Source organism: Scardinius erythrophthalmus (assembly GCF_964197995.2).
Source record: "Scardinius erythrophthalmus genome assembly, chromosome: 14".
Taxonomy (NCBI): domain Eukaryota; kingdom Metazoa; phylum Chordata; class Actinopteri; order Cypriniformes; family Leuciscidae; genus Scardinius; species Scardinius erythrophthalmus.
Genome location: NC_138234.1, coordinates 11,430,771 through 11,445,036, shown reverse-complemented (window position 1 = coordinate 11,445,036; position 14,266 = coordinate 11,430,771). Strand labels below are relative to the sequence as shown.

General features: G+C 39.2%; 1 protein-coding gene across 1 annotated transcript; it reads left to right on the top strand.

The window, feature by feature from the left end:
* Positions 1 to 11,079: 11,079 nt before the first annotated feature.
* LOC308702129 (uncharacterized protein) lies at positions 11,080 to 14,025 on the top strand (the record flags this gene model as incomplete). Its single annotated transcript, XM_081384797.1, has 4 exons — positions 11,080 to 11,128; positions 12,524 to 12,853; positions 13,411 to 13,758; positions 13,994 to 14,025. The coding sequence occupies 4 exons, from the start codon at positions 11,080 to 11,082 to the stop codon at positions 14,023 to 14,025; spliced, it is 759 nt and encodes a 252-aa protein (XP_081240923.1).
* Positions 14,026 to 14,266: the final 241 nt, after the last annotated feature.

Genomic DNA, 14,266 nt, shown 5'->3' with positions numbered 1-14,266 from the left:
CCTGGTGATTGCTCTGTTAGTGTGGTTCATTTGAATAAGTGTGAATGCTGCCATCTGAATCCTGGTGCCACCAAACAAGCGGACCGAAACCATAGAAAAGATGGGTCGCGATCAGCTTCCAAACAAACCCTGGTTCATATCAACGCAACACGGACCAAAGACATGTAAATGAAAAAACAGGATGATGAGACCTTAAAAATTAAAGATTACTCAAGCATACCTTTTTTTTCCTCGTCATAGTCGCGATGTTGCCCATCACAGTTCGGTACGGGCATCAGAACCACGTCTCCTCACAGCAGATCTTCGTTTGTGTGTGATGGAGGGATTCCTGCTGCTGTTTTGACTCCTTTACACATTTTATAAGCTCTTCACGAGTTCTCAGCTGATCAGAATACCATATTATGCAGGTTACGCATATACAATGAGCGTATTTCTCCCAGAACACAGCATTGTTTTGGATGTTCGGTAAGTCCCATGACATGAAAACATCCTCCAGAAGCATTAAAAAACTAAATTATTTGTTTTGGTCCGGACCAAACGAACCAACCGAACTACAAGTGTGAACACTCCCTTAGACTGGCCGTGGGAACAAGAGCCCTCCAAACACTCTAGACTGGAGGACATTTTTCTGTCTGGTGGCCAGGAAGAGGGACCTCAACATCGGTCTCTCCCCTTCTTTCAAGTGATACTCACTGCAGAGTGGACATCCAATGGGATGGGATTAGTCCAGCTCCACTTCTCTGAACGTCTAAGGGATGGTGGAGGGATGGAGTTGTGGGTAGGGTTAGGGTGTGGTTAGATATTCTAGCTCCACCCATTAGGCCCAAATTGCATTAGCTCCTCCTCGCTAGACATCCTGCTAGATGTAAGCTCCACCCATTTGCTCTGCAGTGAGCAGCTTCTCCCTTCTTTGAGGACCTTCATAGTGAGTTAACTCACTCATAAGGGAAACCTTACACATCACGTGTCTTTGTGCCTTCGCTGTCGACATATTCGGCTATCGTGGGTGTGAATGCACGTGGTTATACGATGATGCCTCAGGTAGAAGAGTCTGCAGCATTATTAAAGAAACCAACTCTCCACACTTAAGCAGTTCAGAACAACCTCTACACTGGTGGGGAAAGAGTTTCAGGGAGCAGCTCAGGCTGCAAGATGTAGTGGTGTAACAGTTGTACCAGGCTGACCTGTTGAAGGATTTGAGAGCGGGTGGTTCGATCGACAAAGAGTCGTTCTCTGAGCTTCGTTGAGCCACAGATTTGTCTCTCCATGTGACTAAAGCGACTGTTCAATGGTGTTCTGGTCGTCACAGAGAGACATCTGTGGTTGAAACTAACTGGCATCCAAGACAGAGACCGAACATTTCTGCTCGATGCTTTCACCTTCCGGGCTGTTTGGCGGCTCGGTTAACACAGTTGCTTGCAGTTGCAATCAGATTATGGGACCGTTCGTCCAGTTCCTTTCTCGCCCCACTCAAGGGGAGGGGCTATTGATCACCCGGCACAAACCCAGTCCTGCTGAGAGATGTGAGGCGCAGAAGACGAGTGTGGCGAGTCACACTCACCCTCGATTGGGGACCGGCTCGTTGCTCTTAGTAGCCTCATAAGAGACCTGATGCACAATGTTTAACAGAAGAATTAATGGAAGGGCCTTTTTTAAGTCCTCCAAAAATCACATTGACTTAACCTTGAGATTTGCTTTAAAACATTTTCTTTTTTAAAAACTTTTTTTTATATCAGTCCCACAAATGCTGTTGATCGAGTTGAATTCATGCTGAATATTTCTTTAATAACGACAAAATGACCTCTCTACTCACCATAGACAGAAACATTTAATGTTTTTGATGATTTTTTCGCTCCACTTATATCTAGTTGATAAACTCCAGTATGTTCAGTTGTGGTGTTTGTGATGGACAGAGATCCAGTTTGATCGTCCAGCTTCAGTCTGTCTCTGAATCTCCCATCAGGAACTTCATCATATGTGGAGAAGATTTGCTTCTTTTTATTCATTTTAGCTATCAGAGATTTTTCAGCTCCAAATTTCCACAGTACGTCATCATCTTTACGTATTTCAGTAACATCAGTGTTTAGAGTAACAGAATCTCCCTCCATCACTGACACTGAATCACTAAACACACCTGGAGAACAAACAGATTTTACACAGATTGACACTTCTGTTATATGAACATGATATTAATGGAGTTTTAAACATCTGCTAGATCCAGCCCGTTCTCATCCCAAGGCGTCATAATACTGACGCTGTTGACATTTCGTCTGCATCAAACGCACATGGCACCCTTTATCGTCAATATGAGACGCAGATAGATATGGGCCAGAAGGCGCCTCCTAGCGGTCTAACCCTAAACCTACCCCAGACCTAAACCTACCCATATCCGAACAAGGCTCTGTGCGTGTCATATTGACGCTAAAGGGTGCCATGTGTGTTCGATGTAGACGAAATGTCAAAAGGGTCCGTATATGACGCCCTAGGATGAGAATGCGTTGGCTAGATCACAATAATTGTATGAAGCTATGAGCTTCGTATGATGCTCAAGCATTCGTACGATGCTTAATTTTTGACAGCATACAATATTTGAAATATATATAAAATATATCTTTAATTATATATACATAAAAGGCAAAGGCCTTGTGGCGTGTGCCTTCACACCTCTCATGCTCAGCACTTTTTATCATTATTTACGGTTTGCTTCCGCTCTACATTCATATCTCTTAATTAAACAGTTTTCTAAGGCTTTCCGATCGCTTCTCAGAACTGACTCTCACATGAGCAACTGGCTCAAAATTTAGCTTGAGTCTCTAGTCAAAGCACCATTGATACATTGATACACTATCAGGAAAAACTTGCAAATATCAGGGAATTTAAATATTGTGATTTCCAGGCCCTGTCCCAAGTAATGCCGGCTGGGCCTGGCCTGATATTTGAAAGTGGCATAATGGAGAAGTCTTCACTGGATGATCATAGCAATTTACATTATTTTCCATGACTTTTAACATCTGTGAAGAATGTTACTGATATTAAGCCAAAACTCCCCCCTAAAAAACGATAACTTACCAGTCAGACGCCACCAGCACAAACAGAACAAAACAAACATGTGAATCATTTTCTTCAGTTGTTCAGTGAAAAGTCTGATACATGTCTAGTTAATGTCTGCCGTCTTACATTGTGGGTCTAGCAGCTCATCCTCTGAGTCAGACAGAAACCTGCTGTGGTTGGTTTTCTTCCGAGACGAGATGAAGAGTGTGTATATAGTGCATTTGTGTTTATTTTCTAGGTGAAGGGGCTTCTTCCTGTCCTGAATCTCACGGTTAAGGCCTTCACAATGAATCTCACAGTTAATGCCTTCACACAACAGCTTTTTAGTAGGCCAAAGTACAGTAGAATCCATCAAAAACAGTCCAATCAGTGTCAGAGGTAACTAGACTCTTACCAATCACGGATCTTTGCTAACATACACATATTGACAGCTAAATAAAACACTAAATAATACATCAGACCTTTTTTTTTGGGGGGGGGGGGGGGGGGGCTGTGAGCTGTAAGCAGTGAATGACAGAGAGAGAGAGAGAGAGAGAGAGAGAGAGAGAGAGAGAGAGAGAGAGAGAGAGAGCGAGCTGTATTTACATCGACCCTAATAATCTGATTGTAATTGGACTAGTAGCACAGTTGGCTAAAATATTCAAAACGATAAGCCAGCACTGCTTTGTTTAAGCTTTGTATATGCAGTCTTGGTTCAGTTTCCCTTTAAGAATGATGAATATAGACTATTGATACCTGCTGATATAGACAGATATTTACTTGCATGCAGGCGCCGAATCCTCGTGCTGGTTGACATTCGCCTTTAAGGCCCCGATACACTTCAAACTAAATCGAAGAACTAACCGATGTGAGGTTATTTCGAACAAAATCAGGCCAAAACTATCTTTGTTTGGAGTTAATTTTGGGATTTCGAAACAGCTTGCTAAATTGAACTTTCTGGTAAAGTTCCTTTGAACCTTCATACTGCCATTGGTCCGTGGCGATTATGTAATAAGTAGGTGTGCTCAGAGGCTCCGCCCTCTTTCACGTTTTTCTGGTTAATTTCCTCTCCGTGGAGGTCAGATGTCCGTGAGTGAAAATATAATAAAAATCAGCACACAGCTGTTTATAGTAGAAAATGAAGTAGTTCTGATGAAACAAGTCACAGACACTTTTTTATGTTTAATACGGTAAAGCATGGTTGATTTTAAGTGCAAAAAAAAAAAAAAAAAAAACATGACTTTACTGGAGTGCTGAATTGCAGAGCATATCCACGTTGCTATGATGATCAGAGGCTTTTCTAATGCTTTATTAAAATGCTAGCTGTTTTCTCAGTTTTGTTGTATTTTTTTTATGTTATCCAGAGAAAAGCGTGTTACGTCCTTAGGGACGTTTATAGTGTTTTTGGGTGTTTTCTGTGTTTCTCTTTTTGGTCTCTTTTGTCTCTCTTCCTTTCTCAGGCCGTCGCTGATTGGCTGCTTTGCCTGTCAGTCATTCGAGTTGAGTGGGTGTGCCTTGTGAGGCGGGATCCTCATCATCCTGATGCCTGACACCTGGAGAAGCCCTACATAAGGAGCATGCTACTGCCAGTGGGGAGAGAGACTTTTTGGTTTGATTCTGCTTGTGTGTTTTGTTTCTTTTTGCTTGATTTAGTTTTGTAAAGTGTTTAGTGTGTGCACGTTAATCGTTCCTTGTTTGTGATTGCCCCAAGAACTTCTTGTTTGTGAGTTCTGAAAGATTTAAAGGAGGAGAGGGGATAGGTAACATACATTTGCACTTAGTTGGATTTTTTTTGTCTATATATACACTAGGTTAGGGATTTGTGCCACCCTCTGTATTTTGGTTTTGTTAGTTATAGTAGTTTGATTATGACGTCATGGACGTTGAATACTTTTTCTTTGATCTTTTTTTTTATTTATTTTTTAGTTCAAGATTAGATATAAATGGTTTAGTACTTTAGTTAGTTCCTTTTGATTTTAATTTTTGTTTGTTTGGCACAATCCTGTTTTCCCCTTTGTTTCTTCCATTTTGCTTCGTTCATGTGTTAATATGAATTACTTTACCTTTCATTAAATTAACTTCACTTGATTTGGTCGTGTTTCTCATTTCACTCAGTGCTCAATGGTGACAGGTGTCTGAACTGGCTTAATGTTCCTCTTTTAAAACTCTCTCAGCAGTGTGGGCGACGACAGATGTTCGATAACAGTATATCACTGCTCACGTATTTCAAACTTAATTTACCCCTAAACGAAGAACGAAAAAGAGCTTCTCCGAGTATACCGGTGAGCTTTAGTCATTTTGGTGTGATCAAGCGCAGCTTTCTGGCCGAGACACATCCGACGAGAGGCAACAACACAGTCAGCTTGGTGTCTATGGAGTTTCATTTGTGTCTTTTTTGTTCAATCAAATATACTGTGTTTGAGAGTATTTTGTAATTTTAAAAAATTAAAAGATTGCAAAAAAGTCTTCTTAAGGCTCAAAAATACAGAAGTTGATGATAAAATGGTTTGCAGTGCGTGTAAATCTTTGAAAATGTCTCAGGTTACGTATGTAACCCTGGTTCTCTGAAGAGGGTACAAGACGTTGCGTCGAGACGCCGTGGGGACGCTCACGCGGGGCTATCCCACACCATCTCGACGCAGCTCGAGTTCCCTTGAAAGAGAAACTTTATTTTTCTATGTGCATTTCGAACACTTTTCATAACAAACGCACAAATGTTGCTCTCTTTTCTTTTAAAGAAAGAAATGGCATTGGTCGCCATGTTTTCCTCGCTCTTCTCTCAGACACACTGCGCAGCAGAAGCGGGAAAACGTAGTGGGCGTGGTCAATTCGGTGACCAATAGAAAAGGGCCTCCCATCCTGGTTGGTAGAGACCGCCCTGAGACACAGCTTCATTCACAAGCAAAACTTGCATGCAAAAGATTTAGACCCGCAAAAAATACAGCAGAAAAGAGAGGATTTTTTTTTTTCACAACACAAAATGCTTTTGTGATTAAAAAGTGTTCGAAATGCACGAAGAAAAAGGTTTTTAACGATTTACTTTTTGAGCCTTAAGAAGACTTTTTTGCAATCTTTAAAAAAAATTTATAAAAAAAATAATTAGTTTTACTCTCAAACACAGTATGTTTGATTGAATAAAAAAGACACAAATGAAACTCCATATGTGTGTTGGTGTGTATCAGGCTAACAGTATTCATAAACAAGTTGAAAAATAAACATCACTGTTCACTGATGTACCTCTCTCTGTTTTAGATCATGTCTTTCTGTTTTTCCTCGTTCCGCCTTCAGTTGGATAAATGATGATTAAATAAATATATCAGATATCAGTGATCGAGCAGGTACAGTAGGTCAACAGGACTCATTTGTGTAGTAGATTTCTGTGCTGAGTACCAATTCTTAATGCATCTTTTTCTGGACTGACTATCAGTTTAGTTGACTTAACACACACTGCACCTCCTCCAACTCAAACACAATAGGCACCAAACCTGTTTGAGTCTGTCTACACTACATGTCAAAGTAAACACAATGCTGGTTCAATTGTCTTTCTGAATGGTATACATGATGATGTTTTTCCTCCATTATTGCACATTTCATCATAATGCTGCATTCAGTTGAATATGTTCATGACCCGTTTAATCTTTGAATCTCTAAATGCTGCTAATTATCTTGCACGTCTGTAGTGTGGCTGGCACCATGGCACCGCCTGTTAAAGTACACACATCACAAAAGCCATCTGTGTGAACCGCTCTCAGTATTTTCAATGTTTACATTTTTGAGGTAGATAAACCGGAGTAAGAGAATAAAAAAATATTCCCCTTTAAAAAAAAGGAAGGTTAAGGTACTGAATTAAGCCTGTACTGCTGATACTAGTAATGTTTCATCTTTATTATGATTTACTATCCTGAAGCTTTTCTGGTCCAACTGTTTTTTTTATATATAACTAATTTTTCGCTGCTTTTCACTAGATTAGCAGTTTTAATGTGCAATTCTGTATGCTTCTTTCATTCGTGCAGGCTTTTAATCAGAATATATTTTTGTAGATCTTCTGAGTTCAATGCAAAAGTTTTCAATGGGTCGGGGGAATATTGCTTCTGTGCTCTTGGTTGCTATAGCTACTTTTATCTACTGTCACAACCCTGCCACAGTTTGCATTTTCAGTTGGCAGTTGATCTCTCTCTCTCTCTCTCTCTCTCTCTCTCTCTCTCTCTCTCTCTCTCTCTCTCTCTCTCTCTCTCTGTGTGTGTGTGTGTGTTATGGGTGTACAGATTACATGTGGGCAGTTGGTGTTTGTTTTGTGTGTCTCTCTCTCTCTCTGTGTATTTTTAAGGTGTACTCATGTGGGCAAATATGATGAATCGACTTGTAAAAAGGTCCTTCTTTCACTTGACCTTGAGGCCACTCCAACACCAGGAGTTTTTGTGTTCATTAGTTATTTAATCTTTCAATTTTGTTTGCTTCATTTGTGTATTGCTTTTTTTCTTCTTCACCTGTTCTGCCTTCCTGAGGGCTATAGCAATGGAAAACACGATTAAATGTACGATATTTTTTTTTTCACAAGGAACACAGCGGAAAGCCCTTTGCATAAGGAGCGTTCACGTCATCGTCACTCTCATTGTGTTGAATCAATGAAAGAACTGCGTCTCCAGTGAAGAACTGAACAACAGAACGCTTTTATGAACAAGAATCTGCTTTCATTTTCCTAGGGTAAAGTTGTGGAAATGAAGTTTCACTTTATTTTGCTCGCAGTCTTGTTTTTACTCTACAATGGTAAGACATTTACTTGTTACAATCTTTCTTCCAGTGTTTTTGTGAATGTAGTGACGGAAGGATTCAGGTTATTGTTGAACAATTGTTGTTACCTGTTAACTGATCGCTCTCCTGTTTTGCGTAGACAAAAAAAATATCAATAATTAAAGGACAAGTTCGGTATTTTACACTTAAAGCGAAATAAACCTAAAATTCTCGGGACAGCAGCATTTGTCCAAAATTTAATCTTAACCGTTCTATTTCATCAGATACGATCTGTAAACAGGGCTTTAAGTGTAAAATACCGAACTTGTCCTTTAAAAAAATTAATAAATGAGAGATCGTTTTTTATAGATAACGTTTTTTTTTATTTACCACTGCAACAAATGTTTTCCAGCATCTAATGCACAATTTAACCCTTTCCAGCAGTGACTGAATGACTTTTGAAATCCATATTTTCACACGAATTACATCTGAGCGACTCATACATGACTATTACAAATGGTGAAGACCAGTGATGCGCGGGTCAATGTATAAACAACCCGCACCCGACCGACGTTTTAAACTAACCCGCCCGCAACTCGGACCGCAAAAAAAAGAAAAAGAAAATATTGTACCTGACGCGCATTTTTTTAAAGTAGTAAATGCTCTTCGTTGCGTCGTTGGGAAAAAAAAGAATATAGCCTAGGCTATTCTAATTTTGTAAAATCGTCAATAAGCTCATAATTTGTAAATAGTCTAAATGTTTAGTTTTAACAACAATTTTAAAAAGCTGGCTATGTCTATTTTGATGTTTCTGTGCAAGTTCAGCAGACAGTGAGGTTCGGGTTTGTTCCGAGCTCGTGAGCGGAGAGCTGAACCTATTCTGCTCCGCTCACTCATTCCGCAGGGTCGCTCGCTCAACCCAGAATGGCCTGCTGGTTCGAAAATATGTGGAATAAGGGCTACCTCCGACTATTTTTTTTTTTTTTTTTTTAGTCGACTAGTAGTTGTTCATTTAAGCCATTCGTGGACAAATCGCCCCTTTATATTAATTTAATTAGCCTACTTAAATAGGCTATAGCCTATGGATAATAAGCGTTATGACCGCACGCATAAAGCTTGCCACAAAGAACCGGTTAAAGTAATGATTATGAATGTGTCTAAATTAGGAGACATTTAATTTTTTAGTAATAAACTGGTGTTTTCTGTGTCGCTGCAAAGATGAAGTTGACAATTCGGACTCGCCATGAACGCCAGAGAGAAATGCACATTTCATTTGGATTACATAATCAGAGAGTAGCCTATTTATTTTGGTTTGAATATTTTCGTTTAAAAGTAGACAATTGATTGATAAAATATTGATAAAAATTAAGATACAATTTATACAAAACGAAAATCTTTTAAAAAGAGTTTTCAATAAAACAAAACGTCGTCAAAATCATGTTTTACCAAAAACAGCGCCGTTGCTAGGAGGGCGCCAGCGCCTCTGCCTCTCAGCAGCTCTGCCTCGCGAGTGGATGATGAAGACGCCTAGCAATGATAGCCTATACATTAGTGGTAGTAGTATACCTTTAGTTAAGTTATACCTTAAGAGTCTTCGTAGCGCGCTAATAGACAATATTTTCGGAAAATGCAGCCCAGGTATGATGCGTAATGGAGATTCCAAAGCGCTCTTCTTTGGTCAGAACCATGGAGAGCGATCGCGGATAGGTCCATCCTATGCACCGAAACTTTTAACAATGCAACAAAATATTTAAAGAGCATCAAGCTATTAAAATCTATATTATGTATACGCACGCACAGATAATAACAGCTATATTAGTCAATATTTTTTTATTAAGTTAAGCAGTGATTGGATAACGTTTTTTATTTTTTTTTATTTAAAGGTATAGCGGAGGATCTTTCCGAATTTTAGATAAGAACCGCCCTCTCCACTTTTTGAAAAAATGCACATGCGCAACACTCGGTCTGTTCCCGAGAGGGAACGCCTATTAAACGTGTGCGAGGTGCTCCTCGTGCACGCTCTGTTTACAAGTTCCTGTCGGCATCGCTCATACAAGATTACTTTCCAAAAAAAGATGTGCATTGTGCACTTTTTCTCCAAATAGCATGCCAAACTTTACCTGTCGAGTAGAAACTTCGCGACTGAGGCATCAGTGGGAAGCCCAACCTGTGTTTTCAGCGCACGCCATCGTGTGAAACAATCTCCCAAAAACACTCTGATCTTGTTTCTCTCTTCTGAGGCCTTTCTTTTCTTCTCATACAGTTCGTACAAACTTTTTCTCTTGTGACTCTCGGACATTTTCAAAGGACCCGGTGAAACGGCGAGCTTCAATGAATGGCTTAAACCGTAGCTCACCACACATAAACAAACCCCTGAAAGTGCGCATGCGCGAAAACTAAGGGACGAGCACGTACGACGGCCTTACGTAAACATATCACCAGAATGATTGACACTTAGGTGGACCAATAGTTTATACTACCCACCCAGAAAAAGAAAATCCTCCGCTATACCTTTAACGTTTTTAATTTAAGGCCCACCCACAATTGGTCTGGCTTATCCAAAACTGAAATCCTGGCACCGTGCCTGGTTGGTCGTGCCAGTTTTGTGGCTATCAAATGTGTAAATAGCATCGCAAGAAGTACACATGACAAAACCAGCACTTTGGTCATCATCTTTCATTATTTCGGCAAATGTCTCCCACACTCCCACAGCTTCCATTCCCCAGTCTTCACCTTTTCTCTTGCCGCCTCCATCTCTACCTGCAGACTGAGCTCGTGCGTCATCGTACTTCTTGCCAGTTATTCAGCCAATAAAGTGTAGGCCTATGTATTTCATTGAAAATAGTGTCTAGTAATATATAAATTACAAAGGTTTAATTGGCATCTTTATTTTAAACGACCCGACCGACCGCGACCCGAATATCATTAAAAATATTTTTGGAGGACTCGTAACCGCGGGTAACCGCGGGTGACCGCAGGCACCCGCTCATTTCGGATCAACCCGCGCATCACTGGTGAAGACATATACAGTACACTGATTCTCCAGAAGGAAACACAATTCATTAAAACTCAGGGGGTGTAAACTTTTGCACAGGATGATTGGGGTCAAATTGTTCTTATTTTGTCTTCTGGAAAATATGTAAGTATTTTATTTTATTGTAATTTCCAATCCTCCTGGTCAAAGGTTTACACCCACTGGCTCTTAATGTGTAATTGAGCATCTGTGACTGTTTGCAGCTTTATATCATCCAGGCAGCAACACACACTATTAAGAATTAGGAATGTGATTTGTGGCCACATCCATAGCCAGGCTCCTGAATGGAGAGGGAGTTCAGGGACAGGCCTTCAGGAAAGCCATCAGATCAATGTCAGAGGTAGCACAGCGAAGCAGCAGGTGGATCTGGATAAAGAGGAAGGATCCTAACTGGGCTGCAAAGAACAATAAGGAGGGGTAAAAGCAGAAGGGGGCTCACCTGGGACGCCAGGTGTTGCCGTTGAGCCCTCTGGAGGTGTCGTGGGCCTATCAACGAAACACCGGTGAAGGAGGGTGCCCACCTGAAGACCCTGATGATGTTTTTACCCCTCTCCCCACTTAAAATTAGGAAGTGCTGATTACAAGGGATATTAACATCAAGTCCTATGAGCTGAACTGATAGAAATATTTTATGTAATGGGTATTTTCAATATTAAATGTACAGAGAAATGCAGATTAAGGATGCTCAGGTCAAAGACCATACACACTTACCCAAAATGTGGTTGACACAGTAGAACTAACTAAATCATATGATTAGCAGATCATTTTTAAACTAATCATCAGAACTAATCACAGTGAAGAAGACATGAGTGATATTGATTTTTACTCAATTGTAGGATTTAAATGTACATGTATCTTTTGTACTGGGAGACTCACTTGGTTGTTGTGGCCAGTGATCTCCCGGCCGTGAATAAAACTTCATTTCTACAAAGAGCAACTTAGGAGTCGTGTCAGGTATATGCTGCGCAGCTGAGAAATAGATTCTACACTCAAAAGACAACAACAGGACATCTATGTGTGATTGAGGTAGTAATAGAAGTACTAAAGATTCTACGCTCAAAAGACAACAAAAGAACAGCTCAAGTGTGATTGAGGTAGTGATAGTAACTTCTTGACGGGACGCCGTCACCATACTTCAGGGAAGTATTGTATTAAGAAGTCAGATTTAGTTGGTTATATTTGTATTAAATATTTCCACGACAGGAATCAAGCATATGTAAACTTTTGAACTGGATCTTTTGTGTAAATTCAGTTATTATTTTGTCTTGTGATCTACATGTAAACAAACATCATATGACTTGAACTCTAGTTACTCTGAAATTACTTTTGGTGCAAAAAAAAAAATATATATTTTTCATGCAAGACAATTTTTTGTTTTGTTTTGTTTCATTAGAAATATACGTGAATCATTCTAAATAATTTTTTTTTAAAAGTATATTGTTTGTCCCAAAACATATGAATCATACATTTAATCAAATGTCACCCAACACAAAATAATGCTGCCCCAGCAAGTTTTCAAACCCCTAGGGTTTCCAACCCATATCAAACACACCAGAACAAGCTCAAGGTCTTAAGGGTCAGATTTATCAGGGTTGGAGTGAAACTCTGCAAGACTGTGGCTCTCCAGGACTGAATTTATCCAGATATATTTATTTAATCAAAATCTTCATATGTAGAATATTCACAGCACTATTGTAAATTTTTGTATGGCTTGTGTTTGTTCTTCAGGTGTGTCTGGTGTTGGTTCAGATGTAGTGCCTGTGTCAGTGATCAAGGGAGGTTCAGTCACTTTAAACACTGGTGTTCAAACAAACCAACAAGAAGTTATTAAATGGTATTTTAATGACACTCGTATAGCTCAAATCAGTGGAGATCTGAGGGATAACTGTACAGATGTTCAGTGTGAAGATGGAGATGAGAGATTCAGAGACAGACTGAAGCTGGATAATCAGACTGGATCTCTGACCATCATGAACATGACATACTCTGGACTTTATGAACTGAAGATCATCAGCAGCAAAAGCAGCAGTGACAAGATCTTCAGAATTGCTGTCACTGGTGAGTCATTTAATGAATGTTTAAATGCAGTTTATTTATGTTTAAAACACATTGTCAATGTGTTTATTGATTTTTTTTACAGTGATATTCTGAGTTATTTTCTTTACCTGTATATTAATTCACACACAGTAGACAGATAATCTTTACAAACTTGCAGCACAAGTGCAGTTTATAAAACTCACTTTACATCATTAAATAGCTTAATTAGATATAAAACTAAAGGCCCATTCTCACAAGAACAATAACTATAAACACCTATGATGATAAATACGGTATATTAGCGTTCACAGGAAGCTTCAGTTGAGTTCAAATGGAGATGTCAGTTATAATCATGCCATTTCTGACCAACTTCTATTATCTGTTTAAACGAGGATTTTATATCAAATAAGGATGTAAAATGAGTTTTAAAAGCACAAACTTTCTATTTCAGAATGAAAGATTGTGCTGAATCTATTTCAATCGCATTCATGATCACAGTTATTTCATCTTGTAGAGGGTTTGTTGTTGTTGTTTCCATCAGCAAAAGATCCTCCAGCATCTGTTGGTTTGTGTTTCAGGTGTTTCTGCTGCTGAAGAAGATGAAGTGAAGAGAGAGTCAGTGAAGGAGGGAGAATCTGTCACTTTCGATCCCGGTGCACCGGTAATAAAAAACCCAAATGATGTGACGAAGTGGTATTTTAAAGACATTCTCATCGCTGAAATCACTGGAGATCAGAGTAAGATCTGTACAGATGTTCAGTGTAAAGAGAGATTCAGAGACAGACTGAAGCTGGATCATCAGACTGGATCTCTGATCATCACAAACACCAGAAACACAGACTCTGGAGAATATAAACTACAGATCATCATCAACAACAGAAGCTTCAGCATTACTAGAGTGAAGAGATTCAGTGTTTCTGTCACTGGTGAGTGTATAATTCAGTCATTAAATCCATTTTTCTTTGAGAAATTAAAATAACAGTTCAATATTTTAAATAAACGTAATAATTGTTGGGTAGTGACCTGTTTAAAAAAGGGAGCTTTGACTCAATAACACTTTGACTAACATTGCAATTATTTAATAGCACTTTTTTATTAACATGAAAAATGCATAATATCAAAATATTTACTCCTGTGAATGGTGTTTCCTGTTGATCTCAGTGCTTTCAAGCTGTTTTAACTGCTGTTGCTGAACAGATGGTGCCGTTTATCAGTTCATATGAAAAAAAATGATTCATTGACTCAATGAAAAAAAATTATGTTCCACATAATTGATTTTAACTACATTTAAACAAATGCATTAAGTTTAACTTAGTTGAACAAGTCGAATCATACAGTATTGTTAAAGGGATACTCCACTTTTTTTCGGAAATATGCTCATTTTACAACTCCCCCAGAGTTAAACAGTTGAGTTTTACCGTTTTAGAATCCATT